Source organism: Polyergus mexicanus, unplaced genomic scaffold (genome assembly GCF_030449975.1).
Source record: "Polyergus mexicanus isolate NDT 795.1 unplaced genomic scaffold, iyPolMexi1.0 SCAF_21, whole genome shotgun sequence".
In the NCBI taxonomy this organism is placed as follows: domain Eukaryota; kingdom Metazoa; phylum Arthropoda; class Insecta; order Hymenoptera; family Formicidae; genus Polyergus; species Polyergus mexicanus.
In genome coordinates this window covers 2,091,281-2,115,641 of record NW_027223341.1, presented here as the reverse complement: position 1 = coordinate 2,115,641, position 24,361 = coordinate 2,091,281, and the positions used below count along the sequence as shown (strand labels likewise).

The following is a 24,361-nucleotide window of genomic DNA, read 5'->3' as shown; positions in this document are numbered from 1 at the left end:
TCATTAGACTTATTACTAATTTCCTAGACGGTAATTTGGATATAGATCAACTAATTGACCCTGTTCGAAAACGTTGAAGATTCTTAAAATTGCTTCTACCTATTTGCGCATGTTCATATCCCTATGATTAACATTCAGTAAAATCCCTCTAGTAAAGATTAGTTCCGTGCCTAACGTCATTCCCCTAGAATCCACTAGATCAGTCCTAGCTCCGGCATTCCTGGGGGGTCCGATTCTTGAATTCATTCGCAAGAGAAACGTATGCGCAAATTCCATTCTTATGAGGAATCTACAAGTTGATTGGCTAAAAGCCATGCAATAACCAATCAACTTGCAATTTTTCTGTAAGAGCAGAATGTGCGCATACGTTTCTCTTACGAATGAATTCAAGAATCGAGCCCCTGGGATATAACCGGTGGAAGCAGGTTGCTGTCATAGACATAGTATATCTAGATCGAGTATTAAAGAATGGGAATCGTCAAATATTAGACAGAGATAGCATGCTTTGTATGGGAATGCCTTTGTTTCCCGATACAAAAACATGTCGGAAGGAAATGAGAAAGAAAATCATAGTTGCCTCTTTCGTGTGAGTAACTGCTCAAAAGCGCGCATGCACGGCTTACCGGTTTTGCCCAATGAGAAAAATAAGGTTACATTAGTCATGTGTGTGTACAAAAAGCATGTATACTACAGACACGATGTCTGTATGTGTAGTTACTCACAGGAGAGAGGCAACTACGATTTTTTTTCTCACTTTCTTCGACACTTTTCAGCCTGCTATTCCCCTTCCATTTATATATCTTCTAAAGTATCACCATTTTATCTTTATCTTTTTCATTCCTTCTACTTTTTTCTTTTCCAGTCAGACAAAGACAAATCGGTGATCGTACAGCAGCTGTTTCTTTCTATTTTTTGACGCGTTCTGAATACGGGAGATGTAGAGACGCTCAGTCTATATATTATACGTTTATAATTGCCCTATAAAAAAATAGAGAGCTATCCTTTTCTCACTAACTGAGATATAGTAAGAAAAGAGCATTGTCGAGACGTAACAATCCCCAGATATTTCCTACGTCCATGAGTGCGGCAGTAACACATCGCAGATGGCGCTGGATGCCAAGATTCGCTTTGTCGGAAAAGAAGGGAACGAACGCGCGACAGAACAAGAAGAACATTCGCGCGGAGTTCCAAGCAGAAGACAACGGCCGCCATTTTTCTTCTGACATTGCCATTTGTAGGTCTGCTCTTGCAGTGTTATTTACACGGGGATCTGTAATTGTCTCTCTTCCCTTCTCCTCCCTTTCTCCATCTGTCTCGCTCCAAGTTGAACTGACGACGTCAATAACGAGGAGAAGGGAGCGGCGGCGACGACGACGACGACGACGACGGCAGTAGTGGTGCTGATACTCGGACGGTCTCTATGTGTAGTGCGCATTAAAAGATAAGAGCCGAATGCAGAGATAACGATAAGACGTCAGTGATAGATTGTGTCTGTTCTCTCATCGTCGGCGACGGCGGCGGGAGAAGGTGAAGAGGAGGAGAAGAAGAAGCAGAAGAAGCAACAGCAGCAGCAGTAGTAACGGTGTGACGGGTATTCTCGCGCGAACGATACGAACGGTTGCGATAGTCAATCACGCACGGCCGAATGAAAAGAGAATTTGTTCACGGACCAACGGACTGACAAGGGAGAGAATAAGGACGAGGACGACGATCGCAATACATTCTCGAAGACAGTCCATTATATAGGGGCATCGGCGAACGTCCGCTTATCCGTGAAAGGACGGCTCCTCTTGCGCTTCGCGGAACGACAAGGTGGATCATCGACGTGGTGTTCATCGTTGATATCGTATTGTCGTACGGTCACGCGCCACCACGTACATCAGCAGCAGCGCCATCGGGATGGAGAGGCGAGCCGTTTTTGTGCTGCTGGGGCTGCTATATTTAGCGGTGGGCACCCTCGTCACGGTCCAGGCAGGTGAGCCTTAGGCTCCTTTCGGCCAACATTCGCGGCGCGACATTCGTTTATTTGTCCTTCCTCGCGATTCCTAGTTATTCTTATTTCCCGACAAGGTGAACCATTCGATCGTTTCTACGGTGAGGTATTCGATAAGCGATTTATCTCACACGACACCGTGATTTAGGCCGATATGCTGATTGGCGTTACTTTCACGATGATTAATCGTGTGAATCATCGTGATAACGATCGGGATTGTAAAAACTCGTTAATCGATTTGGTTCGTTAGAAAGGACACTTTGGCCTTTAAAATATTCTAATACGGCTCGCGCAATAGTTAGTTTCATCATTGACAATATTATGCAATGTAATATTGCATAGATAATTCATTATGTCGACATAACTCACGATATATGATATGACAAAATTATTATGCGATGATATTGAAGGAATTGCCAACCGGTGACTTTTTATCATGGTCATCCCTCTCATCGATCAGGCAGCCACTTTTTCGGGTAGTATAGCTAATGTACGAATTTGTACGAAAAAGTATAATATAAAAGTTGATGTAAAAGTACATATGAATCAAGTTCCCCTAAATTGTATATTCCAAGGCGATATTCGCGATTGATTTGACTAATATTCATCGATATCTGACTAACAATAAGCCTGGTTTGCGTGACAGTTAGATTTAATTAATTCTAGATTAACGATTTTCAGTGAGTCCTCTCGTAAATTACGATCGTAATACAGACAACCGTATGCGTAATTAATCATGTTTAACGATATTGATGCTTCAAAATTAGAATTATTTTCACGAACTACCAAATCTTAAACATTGTCCTTCAATCTTGTATCTGATCTTGAAAAGTTTTCATCAGAGCTTTTCTTTTTTTTTTTGGGGGGGGGGAGGGGTGGAGGATGGGGAAGCGTTAATTTTAAATATAAAAATGTTTTTAAAGACTTTTATCGGGAAAATGAAATTTTATGCTATATATATCTCAGGATAAATGCAGTTATTTCAGGTTGATTGTCATTTTCTTATATTAGAGCTTGCCCGATTTTATGCAAGAAATACAGACGGGCGCATCCAGCATTAAATGTACGATGAGAGAATGTATCGAGTTTTTAGTTGTAGATACGAAAATGGAATATCTCTCGAGTCGCATTTCTATTGAGCGCAATGTGGGTTATAACTTCTGGAGGCTAAAATTACGCGTGAAATAATTGGGCAAGCGATGTATCGTTGAACACATTTTGTTACAATCGTATCCACATGTTTATCGTATCATGTGATTTTTATCCCAGGATTACATTGTCCGTCCGATAACAATAATCATACGATTTTTGTATTTAAGTAGCCTAATAACTTGTGAAAAAGATTAAAGCACAAATTGAAAAAATTCGACATTTGTCAACGATACACATTACGTTTCATTATTAACTAATAATGAATTCGCGGTAATTATGCATATTAAGGTCTAACTCCCGCAGGATAGTGATGTTGACATATGTTATCAAAGTCATGACCCTACTCAACATTTCGAAGATCTTAGCCGACGGTCGTTGTTTATTCAAAAGTTATTAACAAATAAAGGTTGAGAAGTATATCACGTAATTTTCGAACATGTATAAAAGAATAGTGATTTTGATATAATAAAAGTCGTGTTGTAAAGTGTATGTGTGTTCGCAGGGCCCCCTCCCCCCTCTCCTACAGGGGGACTCCGCTTCCGGAAGATATAACCTAATCCAAACCTATTTCTAATTTAAAACTAAAATTTTATTTGGGTTAAGTTATATCTTCCGGAAGTGGAGCCTCCGCGGAGGATGGAACCCATTGCGTCCACGCATATACTTTACAATATGAGTTTTGTTATGTCAAGGTCGAACTTACTATTCTTTTATATATATTGTTCGAAAATTACGTGATATACTTCTCAAACTTTATTTGTTAATAACTTATGAACAAATCACGACCGCTGGCTAAAACCTTCGGAATGATCAGGGTCATGACCTTGACAACATCACTATCCTGCGGGAGTGGGGTCTTAATATGCATAACTACCGAATTCGCTTATTTTCTTTTCGAGTGATTCGTCGTTTTAACATTATTAGCAATAATTGGAAAAAATCAAACAATACGCGAAAGACGAAATACAGATATAAATCAACGACTGTCTCGTGTAACGGATGTTTTTTTGTCGACGTTCAGAATATTTACTTATACATAATTTTAGCGCATAAGGATATGCTAAATTAATGTATGCACAGTATAAGCCATGTATTTGTTTTTTTGACATAATTTTGTCAAGTTCGTGTTTGAAAGATCTCGTATCGTTTCGTGTTCACGAATATATTACCAGATTTTATTAGTACGATCTTTTCGCGAGCTGCTAACATTTACAACATGCTACTGACTATTAAAACGATATACCTACAGAAGAGAAGACTATTACAGAAGAGAAGACTATTAAAACGATATACCTACTCGAGAGAAGAAATTTTGCGCGCAGACGAAACCGAAATTTTATTCTCGTCAGGCTCATTTCTGTAATACATGTTGCGGCCGTATATGAAGCATATTAATATATAATCACAAAAATATGTATGAAGATAAATGATGGATACTTTTTATCAAGAGACACAATAGTGTCTCGCGCCAAGTCACGCGCAGCAACAGTGAAGCACCCCGGATATCCATACGCGAGTCGGTTAGTTGAGAGTACTTTAGATTATTAGACCTCAATAACGGCTGAATCGATCATATTTTTAATAAACTTAATCAATAGCTTAAGTTTAAATTATATAATAAAAGTGTTTTTATCTTTTTCTACATCTTTTTCATCATGAACGAGGTAACATGATGCAGTCTCAATGTGAAAATGTTCTTTTAAGCAATGTCCACGTCATCACATTATCATTCACGCAAACCCCAATGCGCATGCGCGAATCATGTACGGTTGGAGCCTTCGACCTTCGACATAAGATAGCGCTAGCGGCACTTTGTGATGTTACTGCTCGCATACCTACTTTTGATAGATACAGATTAAGTTTGCAATGCAAGAGTGCAATGTTAAGGCCATCACACATAAAATTCCGTAAGGTCGTAAGACGTAAGCGTAAGAAAAAGGACCAACCCCATTCGAGTATTTGGTTCTCCGTAACCCCTCCACTTTTACGGGAAGCTCAATACTTGATTAGGATTGGTCAATTTTCTTACGCTTACGTTTTATGTCCTTACAGAATTTTCTGTGTGATAGTTTTTATATAGGCTACGTTCCGATATTCACTGCCAGTGCTCTGTGCGTGCGTGTGCGTGCGCGCGCGCGTGTGTGTATGTGTGTGTGTGACGTAAACTATAAATTTTCAATACTGGCAGTGAATATCGGAACGCAGCCATAGCGTACGCTTTCATTTATAAAAAAGTAAAGCTGCAAAATTCTTCATGATACTTGCGGATAGTTGGATCAGATATAAAATAAACATACATACACACATCTTATAGTAAATATATATAGAATAGAATATCCTATTATAAAGGTATAGAATATTTTTTTATTTTATTTATAGAGAAAAATAAAATATTGTAAAAGTAATTTATACTATGTTTAAAAAAACAAAACAAAACATCTATATAAAAATATATAAAAATATATAAAAATATTCTATTTATGATAAGATATATATTTATGATAAGAACGAGATGTGTGTATTTTATAATATGTTTATTATGTTTATGAGATATGTGTATGTTTGTATTCTATACCTGATTCAACTATTGACAAGTATCACGAAGAATTTTGCAGCTCCACTTTTTTTATAAATGAAATTGTGCTACACACTACATAATGTTGCACTGTGGAAAATTTAATCTATATTTGTCAAAAACCATTACGTATAACTGCGAGCAGTTATCGATATAAACATATGTATCAAGAATCCATATTTGATTGAATTTGTCAAAGGAATGTCATCATATGCAGCTACAGGTATAAGTAACATTGGTAAAACATAATTTGTAAGATTAATGTGTATAAATCTTATAAATTTCTATTTATATTCTATTCCCATCTCTACTTACTTTTTTAATAATTTATAAATTTTTATAATAAATTTATAAATATATTTATTTTTCAATGGAACTAGAAAAATTTTTCAAGCTGTTGATAAGATTTTGATAAATCCTGCTGCAACATGTCTATTATAAACCAACATATTGTAACCAATCCTTGTCTCGATGCTTAAAAAAACAAAATTACCGATAATATCAGTTTTAATAATAAATTTCAAATATACAAACCAAATAGCATTTTGATAGATGAAAAAATACTATGTAACAGATCTATTATATTTATTAATGATACTGAAACATGCTTTATCTATTTCAAGCGATGTATTAGCATTGAAACAAGAATTGATTACAATATGTTGGTTTGCAATAAACATGTTGTCACAGGCTTTGTCAAAATCTTGTCAACAGCTTGAAAAATTCTTTTAGTTCCATTGAAAAGTAAATGTATATTTATAAATTATTTAAAAAAATAAATAGAAATATAGCCTTACAGATTGCGTTTCACCAATGTTATTTACACTTATCTGTAGTTGCATATATGATGCATGACAAATAATTATATGATGACAATCATTTGACAGATCCATTTGAATAAATTGAATTCCTTTTTATATCTTTCGCTTTTGATATATGTATAATCAGGATATAAGACATATTAGTCAGATAATTTATAATTTATAACATAGCGCAAGCGTATAATAATATAACTACTAAAAATTTACCTTTTTTAAAAATTAGTGAAAAAAGGCGCATAAGCGCCTTTTGCTATAAAAAAACTTATATAAAATAGTGTTATTTCAATTTGTTGTAAAAAATTCTTATACAAAATAGTGTTATTTTAATACAAAAATACTGTCATATTCAAACTAAAAAACTATTTTATAAAATAGTTCTAATTTATATATGATAAAAATATGCGCCAATTAATAAAAATTTGTTATTATTATTGTTAAAAATTCATTTATAATTATTTTTAATATTAAAAAATGCAATGTGATTAAAATAGTGGAATATATTTAAGCAAAAAAAATTTTTAATTAAAAAAAATTAACTATGAAATGACTCTAATTAAAGAAAAACTTGACGCTGCTAGATTCAAAATGTAAATAATACGTTAATTAGATTGTAACTTACCTTAAGGGATTTTCAAAACTTTATAATAAAGTTCCTTTCCATTAAATATTTTCCAAATTATCAGGCTTGAAATGTACAATACTGCTAGTATTAATATTAATTAGTTAATTAGCATTAGTATCGAAAGTGATTTTTACATGACTTTAACAATGTTATTTAAAGTCACATTAACATTGCTACTTAATACATCACTTAAAATCCTACAACTTTTATTTGGAACATTTTTCTCAAAAATGATATATTTTCGAGATTTGAAAAAATGTTTCAAACAAAAGTTATTGGGTTTTAAATGGCGCATTAAATAGCAAATGTTAATGTGACTTTAAATAGCATTAAGATCACGTAAAAATCACTTTTGGATAATACTAATGCTGGCAGTACTGTACATTTCAAGTCTTCTAACTCGGAAAGTATTTAATGAAAAAATACTTTATTATAATGTTTTAAAAAGCTCTCAAGATAAGCTAGAATAGAGAATAAGAATATGCAATCAAAACTGGCGGTTTCCATTAAGAAATGTTAAGGTGATCCTTATGTTACCTTGACAACGCTATTCAAGGTCATAATAATATTACTATGTAATGCATCACGTAAAACCCTGCAACTTTTATACGGAACATTTTTTCTAAAATGCGTATTTTTCAAAATATTAAGAAGTTCCGATACTTTTTGTATAACCATATAATTCAGAAACTGGATATAGAAAGTTTCTGTAACTTGACATTTTTTATCAAGAGCACAAGAACTATAATATATCACAAATTCAAGCAAATTGAGCGGAAACGTTTTTTTCATATGAATCGTGCGTGGTCGTTTTTTTAATTAAAAATTTTTTTTGCTTAAATATATTCCAGTATTTTAATCACATTACGATTTTTAATATTAGAAATAATAACAAATGAATTTTGTAACATAAATTTTTATTAGTTGGCGCAATATTTTTATCATATATTTCATTATTTTTGTAAAAAATAAAAACTACTATTTTGTAAAACAGTTTTCTAGAATAGTTTTTGAATATGACAGTGTTTTTGTATTAAAATAACACTATTTTATATAAGAATTTTTCGCAAAGAATTGAAATAACACTACTTTGTATAAGAGTTTTTTTATAGTAAAAGACGCTGATGCGCTTGGCGCCAAAAAAAAAAAAAAAGGCAGTTTAGAATACACGCTGCGCTCGAAGAGAAGTTTATACATACATATAGATCACTCGAAAGCGCATAAATAAGGAAAATCTTTTATTTTCTATTACAGAAATCACTTTTGCGAAAAAGATAAAGTTTTTTTTCCAAGATTGACAGTTCCAACTACAATCTTTTGAAATATTACGATGGGATTTATAGATCGCGATTTAACGAAAAAGAATGTTCGGAAATGAATCTTGAGACATTTATTAACATAATCTACGATTTGTCAAATATTTCGTGGCTAATATCGTTTTCTAGGTCATTTAATGAAACTTATCAACACCGTCGAGATGTGTTCTAAAAAAGTTTAATCGATAATGTTGCAACTATGTGCATCCTCGTGAGATAGTGATAGAGAGAGAAAGAGAGAGAGAGAGTGAGAGGGGGGGGGGGGTAAGGGAGAGAGAGGAGAAGGGAGATACTGCTACACCATCGCACACGCTTCTCTTTAACTTTTACAGAAACTTTGTCGTAGTTAATTAAAAAGAAGTAATAAAATTTATAATCAATAAATAAGAGAATACACGCAATGGAGATATTCCATGACAAATAATTGGTGTAAATATATCATACACGTATCGTCTTGTATGTATTGATATATCTTGTATGTATTGCGATATCTCTATCGGTGTTAACATCAATTTTCTACATCAATATTAAGGGATTTTCCTAGTTTGACACTTTGAAAATAAAGGCAATTTTTAGGAATTTTTTTAAAGAAAAGTATAAAACGTATTAATTCTAAGCTTTGCACATTTATTAAATAATATTTAAAGTATATTCTGAATTTTTTCAAAAAATTTTTTGTTTTAGAGTTATAGTAGAATTTTAGAGTTATAGTAGATTTTTTGTTTTAGAGTATAGTCCAACCAGGGTGTCTAAAAAAAAATTGTTGTTTGTGGCGAACATGATACTAGCCGTTATAATCATCTAAAATAAAAAACCAAAAAGATTCTTAATCTGTATGAGTGTGGCTATCACGTGAACCAGAATAAAAAAAAAATTGAAAAATAAAAAAATGGCAGTCAAAAAAAATTTCATTTTTTATCAAAAAATTGATTAGTTTTGTAAATCGTAAAATTCGAATTTTGCAAATATCAATTTAATTCTAGTTCACACTATAGCCATACTCATACACATTAAAAATCTTATTAGTTTTTTTATTTCACATGACTATATTGGCTGGAATCATGTTTGCCACAAACAACAATTTTTTGTGAGACACTGGTTGGGCTATTATAACTGCGAAACAAACAAATATTTTTGTTCGAAAAAAATTCAGGATATACTTGAAATATTATTTAATAAAAGTTTAGAAGTTTAATATGTTTTATAGTTTTCTTTAAAAAAAATTCCCAAAAATCGCTTTCTTTTCAGAGTGTCAAACTAGGAAGACCCCTTAATATACGAAATCGTCAATTATAAACGCTTTTTCGATTGTGTTCAGCTATCGGCATGCAAAATTTAACGGTTTATATATTTAATATTTTATTAATATGTTCTCAAAAATTGAAAAGTTAAGCCTCATATGTTTTCTCTCCGCGATGTTTCATAATGAAATGTTTAAATATCGCGCATAAACTTATATCTAGTTCGCAAAAGAGCACTTTTCGTCCAAAATGTTATAGTTTATAGCAGGAAACACGTACATTAGTCACTTTCATATCGTATATTTATTAAAAGTACCCACACCTTTTAATTATAATAGGAAGAAAAATAAAATATTTGTTTTTAATCGAACGAGAGGAGGCCCCTATCGAGCTGCCTTCTCCCATCTTGCAAAAATAAAAAAACAAATAGCGCGCAATTACGAGCTATTTATGAGCTTTCATATCCCGCAAATTAAAAATTTTGAGCTCGTTGCATTAGGCAGGAATTTAACACTTTTTGTGGGGGAATTGAGTCGAAATCGAGTCAGTCTCCCCACCATTTAAAAATACAAATATTTAATCAATCTTTGCGGCAAAATTAGGAGCTATTTATGAGCTCAAACTAACATAGTTTTAATTTTTGAGCTCATTCCCTTAATCCATAAAACCACCCCACATCTCCCTGGCACAAGAGAGAACTATACTTAGAATCAAGGAAATTAACTATTTTCCGACTAAATATTGTTTATCAATTTATGAGCTTGTAAAATATGCGAATTTCAATTATTGAGCTGCAACTCCTTTACAATAAAACCACCCTAAGTAGTTCAAAACAATAATCAAAATGCATGTATTTTACGAGTTTATATAAATCGATAAACAATATTTAATCAGAACACAATTCATTTCCTTCATTTTAAGTATTTCTCGCTTGTGCCGGGGAGATGTGGGGTGGTTTTATGGATTAAGGGAATGAGCTCAAAAATTAAAACTATATTAGGTTGAAAGCTCATAAATAGCTCCTAATTCTGCCGTAAAGATTAATTGAATATTTGTATTTTTAAATGATGGGGGGACTGAGTCGATATCGACTCATTGTCAGCACCCCCACAAAAAGTATTAAATTTCTGCCCAATGCAACGAGCTCAAAATTTTTAATTTGCGGGATATGAATGCTCATAAATAATTCATAATTGCACGCTATTTGTTTCTTTATTTTTGCAAGGTGGGGAGGCCAGCTCGATAGGGGTCGAGAGGAGATATTCTTCGAGATCCTATATCGGAAAATTATCACATCGAATCTTTTTTAGGCTTATATCCGTGAGATTAATAAATACTTTTTATGGTTGATAACAATCGATGCAGCAATAATTAGGCATCATTGCGACCTTCCCAACTAAGGATTCGCAAGTGGCTGCTGTCAACGTTGAGCACTCCTGCTGTACGCATCGCATCACGATGCAAGTCTCGCAACTTGGCGATCGGATTGCTTTCAAAATCGCGCGAAAACACGGGTTCGCAACTCGATGTCGGCGATGATGACGACGATGACGACGACTATGTCGAGGACGATGAACTATTCGCGCCGCGGCGACTTTTATTGCGTAACGATTGACCCTATTTTCCGTTCAACCAAAAAACTCGACTCGCGGATGGTAACCCATATCTGGTAACCCATCTGTCCTCACCGAAGAAATCGTTATAGACTTTAGCCCTGATATATATACGTTGCGCGGGGAGACGAATTGCATTAACGAGGGGAGGAGGAGGAGTGATGCGGGGGGAAGGAGGGAAAGCCTGCCTACGTTTGTGCCAGAGTCTGTGCGAGATTGCTAAAAACTTGACTCCGAATAGCTGCGTGACTCTTCGTTAGACATCGCGTTGATCGTTTAGTTGTCAAGGTCTAGCTACAAATCTACGTATAATTTGTGTAGGTTTCTTCGAAAGACTATTACAAATAGGCGACCTACATGAATAGTATTGAAATTTGAAAGGATTAATAAAGTTTGGGAATCAATAGCTTAGCTTTTAAGCATGAACGAACATTAACGAAACATTCTTGTAATTTTTAACATACTATTACAAATTTTTTAGATTTAAAGAGAATATTAATTGTATAAAGAAAATATTAATTGTATAAAGAGAATATTAATTTCTTTTGTAATATCGCTCTTCTACCAGCCACACGCGATATCTCTAGCTACCAAGTTAGTGTGGGCAAGAAATATCTCTATTCTTGAACAGTAGATGAGAACGCTTACTCCCCCCCCTCTCTCTCTCTTTCTCTCTCTCTCTCTCTCTCTCTCTCTCTCATCCTGCAAGGATGCATCTATTTTTACGATTCCTAAACGTATGCGAAGTCTCATGATCTTTCTGACGCATTGGAAACATAGAGACGGCGACATTTTAGATCTCGAAACGAGAAGACGAGTCTGGGAATATACTTCGAAAGTGTGTCGCATCTTATCGCGATTAGCGCGCTACGAAATGTACACATTATATATCGCAAAATCTTAATAGCCCCGCAAATATGATTAGTGATATTTAATTCCTATTAACCTGGCACCCCACCACGAAAAATCGAGTTCGGCTATAGTGCATAATTAAGTGCTAATTTGTTGCTAATTTATTGCTTTAAGTTCGAATTTATTGTTTCTATCCATTAGCAGGAAAATGATATTAAAGATGGGAGTACTAACCTGCCATTAAGTTAGCACCCCCACTCCCGAAAAACACTTATAGCGAGTCACAAATCATAAAACGAATACACTAGAATTTATTGCTAATTAATTGCTCGAAGATACTGCAAACAGATTTCGAAAATATTAAATTTTTAATTAATCACTAATATGGCATACTATGAACGTATAAAGGAAATTCATCAAAAATAAGTAATTAACAACATTAATTTGTTACAATATTGTATTCTGCATTAAATGCTCTCAAAAAAATCATTTCCGAATTTATTGCTTATAGTTTAATTAGAAAAATCGACGAGTGCTAGTTTACTTACAAGAGTGAAATACATGAACGTAATTAGTTGCTGTAATGATTTTGGTCTTAAAATGTTTCTCTAATTTGTTACTCTCAAGATATACAATATCGAATTTATTACTCCACGTTTGATTTAGAAAAAATGATCCGAAAGAGTGGCGGTGCTAGCTTGCCCACAAGAGTAAAGTACATGAACGTAATTAGTTGCTGTACTGATTTTTGTCTCAAAATGTTTCTCTAATTTGTTGCTCTCAAAATATATAATATCGAATTTATTGCTCAATGTTTGACTTAGAAAAATCCATCGAACGTGTGGCCGGTGCTAGATTACCTACACGATTTTTCTAAGCTAAACGTTGAGCAATAAATTAGATATTTTATATCTTGAGAGCAATAAATTAGAGAAACATTTTGAGACCAAAATTATAACAGCAATTAATTATGTTCATGTACTTTATTCTTGTAGGTAAGCTAGCACCGCCACACATTTGATGGATTTTCCTAAGTCAAACGTTGAGCAATAAATTAGGGAAACATTTTAAGATCACAATAATAACAGCAACTAATTGCGTTGATATAGTTTACTCTTGTAGGAACGCTAGCATCGCAACTCTTTCGGGTCGATTTTTCTAAATCAAACGTGGAACAATAAATAACCTAATGGCAAGTTAGCAGCCCCATCTTTAATATCATTTTCCTGCTAATGGGTAGGAGCAATAAATTCGAACTTAGAACAATAAATTAGCAACAAATTAGCACTTAATTATGCATTATAGCCGAACCCGACTTTTCGTGATGGGGGTGCCAGGTTAATATGGGTTGATATTTATAAGATTCGTACTCTTCGAAAGAGATTGATCTCGTAACTGTAATTTTTTTTCAGGAAAATTTCTGTCGTCCATATATATATAATAATAATAAAGAAGCATATAAGACAAAGCAAAGCATAAAGAGCACGACGAGTCTTTTCGATTAGGAATGAAATTAAAGATGTTTTGGCTGTAGCAAAGATAATAGTAGCAAAAAACTGTGAAAATTAAAAAAAAGGAAACATATTTCTTATAGTTATTTTGTTTAAAAAATCAAATAAATAAATCTGAATTATAAAAAGAATTAAAGTATCACAAAATAATATGGTTTTTAACGTCTTCGTAAAAGAAAATAATTGTAATTAATATTTTTCCTAATTTCTTATAAAAACTTTTGGTCGCGAATATCCTCTGAAGTCAATTGCAAGAAACAAAAAAAATGAGCAAAAAGAGAGAGAGAGAGAGAGAGGTAATATTTTTTTATAACTTTTAGTAAATAATTTTTAATCGAATAAATGTATCTAAATCAAGTTTTGTACAAATATTTATTAGAATTTTTTTAATATATGTGAAAATTTTTATTTTGTTGGCAAGGTTTTTTCCTTGTCAAATTTGTCAAGAAATGCTACAATAAGTGATTTTCCATAAGTATCAATACTAACTTTAAACTTAAATAATTTCCAAACCGTTAAAAGAATTAGGTTTTGCACAGATACTTAAAAGAAATAGTAGAACAGTCTACAAAATTTTCACACTTTTGCTAATGTTTTGACATATGATACATACATTCTTAAAAAAGGATGGTTCATCTTTCTCGTAGAATGATATAGGCACGAGCTGGAAATGTGAATCGTGAGATTATGTTCTAAGGATACCTTCTTCAATTGTAAGATTCAATGCGCAGATAATTCGCTTAAAAATTCAATCACTCATCATAAAAGTGTCATGCCTTTTTATGCTAATTTTCAAAGTTTTCCCTATATTAAAAAGCGGCAAGTTGCATTCTTATCGAGAATTTTCTCCGGAAATGCGCCGAGAAAGATTAAGAATCCGCCATATCCTCGTTTTGTCTCTGACGCGGACATAGTGTGGATTTTCAGCTGCGTGGAGCCGTCGTGAAAGCGTGGTCTTAAAATAACATTTGTAGTTTATTGATTTTCTCTGAGTTACCGCTGATTCGCATTTGGCGCTGTGTCAGTCCACTGAACGATCCTCCTCTCTTAGTTGTTGGATATGATTGGATTGGATTTTGCTGGGAACATCGAAAACATCGAATAGAAAATTTTCGATATTATCGCCAATAACGGCGAGGATAATTCAATAATAGTTATCAAGCTTTATTAATTCAGTCGATAAACGATATATTAATTCATTTGTTATTTTAAGACCCGCGTGCCACTGTACAATTCTATATGATGGATGATGGAAATGATCATAAAAATCCGTCAAACGAGCTACTCGTTCTCGGAATTTTTTCATTGTCCATTAAATAATTCTCGCGACGATATTTAGTTCACTATCAACACTATATTGAAACTGGCTAGGATGAGTAAATAAGTAGCTTGTCCTGTACTCTAATCGACTGTTCTCAGTCGACGTTAATAACATCGTAAATATTTTATTTTAATCACTCAACTAAATCATACAGCGACATAAATAATGATCTGCTTTGTTATTATCACTGTGAAACCATTATACACAGGCGTAACTCTCACACATACATGCGCGTGTACGTCATCAACTCGGTATAATTCCACCGATTCGTCATCAACGCATAGCTCGGTGCTGAGAGGAAAATTTTATTTAAACTGTTCGCGTCCAACAGCTTGATTTATACATTTTCTTGCAAGATTTTATAATCTCGTGTAAAAATATTATTCGAGATATATATACCAATCATATTGCACGTAATGTCCTGATGACAAGGATGAAATTAATAAGGAGATTAACAAAACAAACGAAATTAATTTTTTATAAAAAAAATTAATGAAAGAAGTTAATTAAAGCTAATCTCTTCCGCGGACGCAGCAATATTATTCGGTACAGTATTTCCTTAAAATCCGAGAATAGCTGTTTTGTGTGCATAAAACTACGAGCGTGTACTGGTAAAGGCAATCAATTAAATTATCGCTAATTGTTTCCTGCGAGAAAATTCCGGCTTATTGTTCCACAAATACTTGACAATCAACTGATTGTAGCTGATGTGCGGCCGATATTCAGTTGCATAGCAGTCACTCATACGATTTTCAATCGGTGACGTAAGAACGAGAGGACTCGATAAGAATATCGAGTAGTTTTCTGACATAAATATGCGTGAACATACGCTTCCCGCGCATAATCGATATTCAGATCTCTTAAGTAAGGACAAATATACATTTTTCTTCTGTTAAGTCATATTATTGTCACGTGGATCTTTCCAGAGTTCAGTGTCGATCGATCGTATGGCGTATTTTAAATGGAATTTTGATGAAATTATATAATTTAATTTAAAAATAAATTAACTAATTTAATATGGGAACTAAAATACGTACCGAGTAAATTTATTATCTTAATTAAAATATTTTTATCGTTGATTAAAAAAATGCATTGAAAAAGTATGTAATAAATATCACTTTGAATAGATTCGTAAACAAGGCTTGTAAAAACAACAGTGCACTCATTTATTCATGACAAATGATAAGGATATGTATGCCGATTCTTTAAGCGCTTTATATTACCTTTTACCCACGCGAGACGAATATTTTTGAGTTTCGCCTATCCAAGGTTGGCCATTTATGCAGATACCGGTTCGCCCCGTGATTTCTTTACAGTCAGGCAGAAAATAATGGCTGATGAATTTTCATCGAACCATGTCTGATCTCTTTGTTTTAAACAGTAGTGAAAGAGACGTAGAAAATACTGCTATAATTATTTATGAGGACATTACTTACAATATAAAGAATTTCAAATTTATTAATTTGTAATTCTCCTTATTTTTTTTATACTTTTTTGTAACATATATATTTTTTATCATTTATAAATATATAATTATAATGTTATAAATTTTTTGTTGTTGTTTCATTAAAAGTTTATACAGATTTATTTGAGTGATGAATCAGCTTAATTAAATTAAGAACAGAATGAGATATCAGCTTTATCGCCGTTTCTCATATCTTTTGCACTGGTGCACAAATTTATAATCATTTTTTTTTCTCTTGCTTGATAAAAGTGACGTATTCGGGACCAACGATCGTTCACGAGGGACAAGCTTGGGAGATCGAGTGCAACAACTTGAAGACCAATGATCTCATTAGGTGGACCAGGAATGGCCAGACGCTAGAACCCGAGCTATCCAGTGGTCAGTTAGTTGTTCTCTCAAAGGCTGGCACCGGCACCAGCAAGCTCTCGGCGACCCAAGCGACAGAGAGCCACGACGGAGATTACAAATGCACATCCGACAGTGCGGAGTCTTTCCATCTCTCGATATATTTCGGTTTGTAGTGTTACAAACATATATTATTACATCGATGACTTCATTTCTAATCTCTCACTTCAGAAACCCGTTATTAAAAGAATTTCCAGTGATTTTTCTGCGACACCCTGTATATACTTATGTGCACATTCTCCTTCTCCCTCCTGACGAGATGTGATATACATTTATTTCACAGTTTCCATTAAAAAGATTAACTTATTGTTAGTTATTACAGGTAGTATTACAGGTATATGTAGCTTACGCAATCTTATTTTATTATTTTGTTAGCATACGCATTTATTACAGATTTCTCTCAAATAAATATAGCTAAATATCAAATATATCGATTAAATTAATAAGCTAAGTATTTACACCTCTATATGGCCTATATCTAAAATCTTGTCTCTACATCTCTGATAACGTTTGATAACTTGATATTTTCTGTCGCCGCTATCTCGAGCAAATTCTTGATTATTGCCTTATTGCATGCTCGAGATCATTTTATTCACTTTCCTCTTTTCTCAATATGAAAATATATTCGACTAGAATATTAATAATATTTATAATAAATTGAAAGCTCTGATATAAATATAATTGAAATAGAAAAGGACTAGTAAGAGCCAGGTGCAATATATCAATACACCAAGTTAATTAATTAAAAACACGCATTTCAAGAGATCTTCTTTAATGTCGAACGTTTCGATCCTTCCTTTGGATCATCTTCAGCGAAACAACAAAAAACTTCGTGTGTTCTGACATTTGATTTCCTTCTCGTCTCTTCACCGGTTCCAGTCGTAAGGAAATAGCATAATATCCATTTGATGATCCATTACAAAGCTGGAGAGAATTAAATCAAAAAATAATAATTCTTTCCGAAAAAAATATAATTAATAGAGTGTAACAAGGATACTCACCAAATTAGTTTGAAACGAGACGGAGAGTCGAGATCGAGTAAAACATAAACATCTAAGTGTCAGAGACAAATGGCACGCACTGATACAAGTTAAATAATAACAAGAGATATAGAAAATCAAGACTTCATAACAACAGGGGCAGAACAATACATAAAGCGCGAGAGATTATTTAAATTTTCATTATATTTTCAACAATAAAACAGACAGGATCGAAACGTTCGACATTAAAGAAGATCTCCTGAATTAATTAATTGTTTTTAATTAATTGTGTTTAAATGTTTTTAATTAATTAACTTGATGTATTGATATATTACTGGTGATATATTATGAATATATTACTGATAAATCTCTTATGAATATATTACTGATAAAGCTCTTACTAACCCTTTTCTATTTCAATTGTTATAATAATATTTATATTGTACGATTCTTATTGACGCATTAATGCATTTCATTAAAACTAATAACATTAATATTAACTATCACCTTTCTGCAAAAGCCCAGTTTGAAATTTGTTATTTTTACAGTAATGATAGATCTCTCTTATTATTGTAATATTTAAATATATCTTTGCATATCTTGCATAGATCATTAATTAATAATTAGTGATCTCTCTTTTATGAATATATATTTCATGATGTGACTCTTTTATGATTGATTGAATAATTAGTTTCTAATTGTAAAGTATAATCAATATATCTTTATATGTTTTTTATACTCTATTATAAATAACAATAATTTTAATTCTGCTAACTGAAACATGAATATTTTTGTATTTGGAAAAAATCGCAAAAGATACATATGTTTCTCGTAATTTAACGATGACGTGATAATATTCAAACAATTTATATAGTAAATAAAAGTGAGTGAACTTTTTCTACAAAAGTAGAATATACGAATTGTTTGCTTCTCTTCGGCTGCGTATGTGCCATGTATTGCTTAGCTATTATTACTGAATATTTAGGACATTCTAAATATAACTGTAATGGTAGTCGTTTCTACCGTCACTTACTTACATTATAATATTTGAGCAATTTAAGATAAAGCTATAAATAGATCTTTTGAAACCTTAAAATAGATTTTTATATATTTCTTTAAATCTTTTAATAAAACACGAAAACGAAATACATGTATATCTTTTCGATGATCCATTCGAAACTATAAGTTACACGTGATGTTATATTTAAAGCAAGAAGCATCAGAAAATAATATGTCTCTCTTCGACGCAGATATAAAGATTAGAATACTTACGCCCAAGGACATACCTTTGGTGCTCGAGTGCGCAAACAAGAGTGATAAAGTGCAATGGCAGAAGGAGAAGACACCGTTGAACACAGCGCTAGCTGGCAATGAAGACATCATTAAGATTGACAACGAGACTGGCAGCCTGGAGATTGTAAAGGATAAGAAGGAGGCTTATGGAAATTACACTTGTAAATTGGGCGCGAACTCCACGATCGAATACAGAGTCGTACGTGAGTACTCTGCAACATATTTTACATAATTTTACATCAAAGATCTATTAAAAGTAATAAAAGTATTTTACACACAACCATTATATTGTATGTATAGTATTACGTTATTATAAAAGTATGTTTTAGAAAAAAAAAACTTTGTGCAAAGATATTGTGCTGAAGAGGTTTTTGTCTTATATTCGGCGTTCTAAAATTTTAGCGAGGCCAATAGCTCATTTAGCTGAATCTACTAGCGTGGTGGAGGGCGAGAAACTGCACTTGGTATGTGCTGGAAAAGATCCGAGCCCCGGCGTAAAGATATCTTGGACTTTCGGGGATCAAAATTACACGCGTAGCAAGGGTCGTGTGAAAATCGCCAAGGATACGGAGACCGGTATCTACGGCGCCGTTCTAATCGTCGACAACATCGAGATGAATGATCGCGGTAACATTATCTGCAGGATGTCATACAACTGGTCCGATCCCGTTGCAGAACACTCGTCAGAGGCCGAGACATTCCTCAGAGTCAAGGATAAGCTCGCTGCACTTTGGCCTTTCCTAGGTATTTGCGTGGAAGTCGTTGTTCTGTGCGCCATCATCTTGGTCTACGAAAAGAAACGGAACAAGGCTGAACTCGAGGAGTCCGATACCGATCAGAGCCCTGATACGTAAGTATGTTTTAGGATTATTATTCTCTCTCTCTCTCTCTCTCTCTCTCCCTCCTCTCTCTCTCTCTCTCTCTCTCTCTCTCTCCTCCATCATGCTCCTCCCCTCTTTCATCCCTCTCTCTTTCCCCCCCCCCCTCTCTCTCTATATATATATATAGTGTAACAGAGCGCCTGTATCAGCAGTTTTTTGAGGAAACAACGCATTTCCGCGAAAAATGTTTCATGCAAAAGTTGTAGAACTCTAAGTGGTGCATTATATAATAATAATAATAATATGATCTTGAATAGCACCGTCAAGGTCACATAAAAATCACTTTGAATTTTTTAAATGGAACCCCCTATTTTTCATTACATATTTTTGTAGCTTACCTCGAGAGCTTTCTAAAACACTATAATAAAGTATTTTTTCATTAAGTACTTTTTGAGTTATTTTATATTTTAATCTGACATATTTTGATATGAAAAATAAAATATTTTTTTATAAAATATTCATTTTTCGATAATCTTACCGTAATATTTTTATGTACAGAATAATGAGACAAATCAATTAGTGCAAAAAAACAAATAATTGTTTAAAAAAAATACATTGTAAATAATTTTCTTAAAAATAATTATTTTTTTATACTAATTGATTTGTCTCATTATTCTGTACATAAAAGTATTATGGTAAGATTATCGAAAACTAAATATTTTACGAGATATTTAATTTTTTCAAAATATGTCAAATTAAAATATAAAATAACTCAAGAAGTACTTAATGAAGAAATACTTTATTATAGTATTTTGGAAAGCTCTCGAGGTAAGCTGCAAGGATATGTAATGAAAAATAGGGGGTTCCATTTAAAAAATTAAAAGTGATTTTTATGTGACCTTGACGGTGCTATTCAAGATCATATTAATATTATTATATAATGTACTACTTAGGGTTCTACAACTTTTGCATGAAACATTTTTCGCGGAAATGCGTTGTTTCCTCAAAAAACTGCTGATACAGGCGTTCTGTTACACACTATACATACGCACGCGCGCGCGCGCGCGTGTGTGTGTGTGTGTGTATTTCTATCTATCTTTATTTCTATCTATTTGCCTTTTTAATTGAATCTTACTACTTTACGGAATGTATGTAGATAATAGAGTGCTATCTAAAATTTTTATCCATAGACATAATGTCTTAAAACCCACCTCCCTCGATGAACCTTTGGAATGTTATATTTTACTACACGGACCTCTTTCCACCGACCTTCCAATCTCATCTCCAACGTCACATTCCACCAAGAGCGTTCACTTCGAGCCTAGCTCAGATAAGTTCCAGAAATATCGTATTCTAAAATCTGTATCCCGACTTGGCTAAATTATCTGTTTCGACTATTTACGAAAAGAAAAACGTAGATGAGAATTATTTATTCAATTTCGTTGCATTCTTATTTCGGTTCTTTATAATTGTAATAAACTTGCAGCATTTTCGAATATGATTGTAAATTATAATAATAGAAACTTTCTACATTTTATATTCTTGTACTCGACTCTTTGTTTGATATTTGATTTTGTTAAATTTGTAGTAAACCGACGCCCAACAAGGAATCAGATGTCAGGCAGAGGAAATGAAACAACAAATAAATGAATGAAAACGATGCGATAGAAATGGAACAAGGAACTGTCAGTGTCACAGAGTGTTATAAAGAAAATTCATAAAGATAATGGGAATGAAAGAGATATAATATCATAAATGTGGAATAAACATTGAAAAATGGACTGCAGCAAGCTCGAGTGGGCCATTCATAATGCATGTCTGCGTGAAAGCGGGTTCCGTGCAGCAAACGCGTGCATAGCAGGATCACACAAGTTACTAACAAATTAAATTAAGCCTTATTACGGTGTTCACTCCATTTATCAAGATGTTTGCCTGTTCGTATTCTTTAACTACACCGCTTTGACCGAGGGAGAGAAAAATATGTTGACACGAATTATATGTGTAAGTGCCGATGGTGATGACAGGAGTGCATGCCAAGAAATAAAGAGTGAGAGAGAGAGGGAGAGAGAGAGTAAAATAGAGAGAAAGAGAGAGAGATAGAAAAATAATGCATATATGTGTGAAAAGATAAAAGAAAAGAGATCGCGACTAGTAGAAAAATAAGCATGCTCGACGAACGTGAGTACATATAATTTTTCACAAAACGTTTCAAGGTGCGAATTTCTGATAAACACCAATAGTTTGATCGCGCGTTTATCCGTTACGTGCATTCTGCATGATATTTACGCTCGCACGTTCGTCGAGTATGCCATAGAAGTATTAGATTCGCGTAAAAGCCGTTTTTCGAACTTTGCACGTGTGACAGAAGGAAATCAATAAAATAAACTTTATAGTAAGGCCGAAAATATGTGCTAATACTATTTACGTAATATAATTGGAACGCGGGCAGTGCGTGCCACAATTGGCTTCCGGATATATATTCGCGTACTTTCGAATGTTCAAAAAGGAAAGAAAAAGAGAGCCTATTTTTGGCGTCGTCTTACATTACGATATATTCCATTGCACTAATGGAAATATCCCGGAAGTTTGGCTGCACACGACGCCGTTGTTAGCGACATTAATGTAATTAATACTGTAATATTATTGCCATCGTTACTACTGCTGCTACAATTATCGTTATTATGATTATTACAAGTATTATACCGTTAATTTTATCACTAGTGTAATAATTTATAATCCGTACCAACACGATTCTCTATATTGACAGTGTCGTCATTGTCATAGGTATTATAACTTTTATCCATAACAACTAAACCATCGTTTCAATTGTCGCAGATATACTGCGCACGTTTATTTCCATTGTTATATCGTATGTATCGTCGCTTCTTCTATGACATTCTTGTTCTTTGTAGATATATATACATATATAATACTTTGAAGATAAGTAATGGTACTCTAATCTTTCAAAGAAATAGGACGCATCAACTCTATTTAGAAATGTACAAATATTTTATTGTTTGAACGTCCATGCTTGCTCTTTTTAAGTAAATGCATTTATTGGGCGTGTGTTGATACCGTGGTACGTAGTCAATGGATACGCGTATCCATCGAACGAAATATTAATTTAGGTACAGGATTCTCTGGGTCTTCAATTTTATAAGTTTCAGAATAATTTGATCTTATTAATTTAGGATCTATGGATCTCTGTATATGCTCTATAACCTTAGAGCGCAATATTTTCTTGATATTAAATTTTAAGATCGTTGGATTGCTTTTGAATCTTCAGATACTTACCACTAAGATTGATATTCGAATCTAGGGATCCTTGGAGTGTCAGATTCTCGACTACATAGGCTTACGTAACTATACATTTTCCACCACAAAAGCACAAAAGTTTGACGAGAGTTTATGCGCTCTGTACAGGATTGTAGGGCGCGCGCCTTATGGATAATTTTCTTTGGTCGTAAACGCCACTTCTATGCTTCCGTACGGGGACTTCCCTCTCCGGCGTTTCATCAAGCTGATTCAAGCGGATTTTCGGGAAAGGAAAGTCGCGGGGAAAAGAGAAGAAAATAGAGACAATATCACCGCGCGAAGGCTGCGAGTCTTTTTCTCCGCATCCTTTGTCACTAACTCATATATATAAGTCACTTTTCGATTAAATCATTCTATCGTGTGGTTCGCGGTCTAAATCCTTCTATTACTTGGGTACCTGGCTGCCGTAATCTACGTAAACACGCACGACTTCACCGCTGTATTTTCGCTGACTGGGCATAAAGTAGAAGTCCGGCTGATTCGCCTGGGTGCCTGCTGGATTGTGCATGCTCCTGGCACGCCCGTAATGATCTCTACGATCTTGCGTGTAGTATCCGGGTTGGATAGGCGCCGAATGTCCGGCACCGGGCGCGCGAGGCAGGCTGTAGGTTGCTCTAGGTCCGACCATTTTATTTGATCCATCGATGGTGTCGTTACCGTTTATGACAGTCATACCGTTACTAGTCATCATTTCTCTGGGTCTCGGCAGGCTGGAAACCGGCGGCGGTGGCGCCTTCTCCTCTGTTTCGAATGCCTCGAATGCAAAGTTTGTGTTTGCGCCGGAAGCATAGTCCTTCCAGGCATTACTGGCGATCAAACGTTCCTATACAAAAAAATGGCAAGTCTAGTGTCCAATGCTTGTTAACGATTACGAAAAATGAAAATAATTTTACTTACGCAAATTAATTTAATCATCTTATATTAGTTAAAAACATTAGACTTAGTAAAGCTTTATGGGAAGATGTGGGGACATACAAGAGAAAAAGAATACCAAAAGAAAAGCCAGATTAGCAAGAAAAGCTTTAATTGAAGGGCGAAAGAGAATGTATGGGAAGAGTGTAATAT

General features: G+C 33.8%; 2 protein-coding genes across 5 annotated transcripts in view; one reads left to right on the top strand and one right to left on the bottom strand.

Moving 5' to 3' along the window:
• Positions 1-1,162: 1,162 nt before the first annotated feature.
• Bsg (immunoglobulin domain-containing protein Bsg) lies at positions 1,163-22,690 on the top strand. The gene is made up of 5 exons (XM_070312101.1): positions 1,163-1,975; positions 16,732-16,995; positions 19,118-19,363; positions 19,563-20,010; positions 21,570-22,690. The coding sequence occupies exons 1-5, from the start codon at positions 1,900-1,902 to the stop codon at positions 21,613-21,615; spliced, it is 1,080 nt and encodes a 359-aa protein (XP_070168202.1). The 5' UTR covers positions 1,163-1,899; the 3' UTR covers positions 21,616-22,690.
• Nahoda (nahoda) overlaps positions 21,570-24,361 on the bottom strand; it is a 39,599-nt gene continuing 36,807 nt past the window's right edge. For 2 of the 4 annotated variants that reach the window (XM_070312100.1, XM_070312097.1), the window contains one exon: positions 21,570-24,119. In XM_070312100.1, coding sequence (XP_070168201.1) covers positions 23,682-24,119 — 438 coding nt within the window. In that variant the 3' untranslated portion in view covers positions 21,570-23,681. The remainder of the gene's footprint in view (positions 24,120-24,361) is intronic. The other 2 variants (XM_070312098.1, XM_070312099.1) reach the window with 2 other exon arrangements.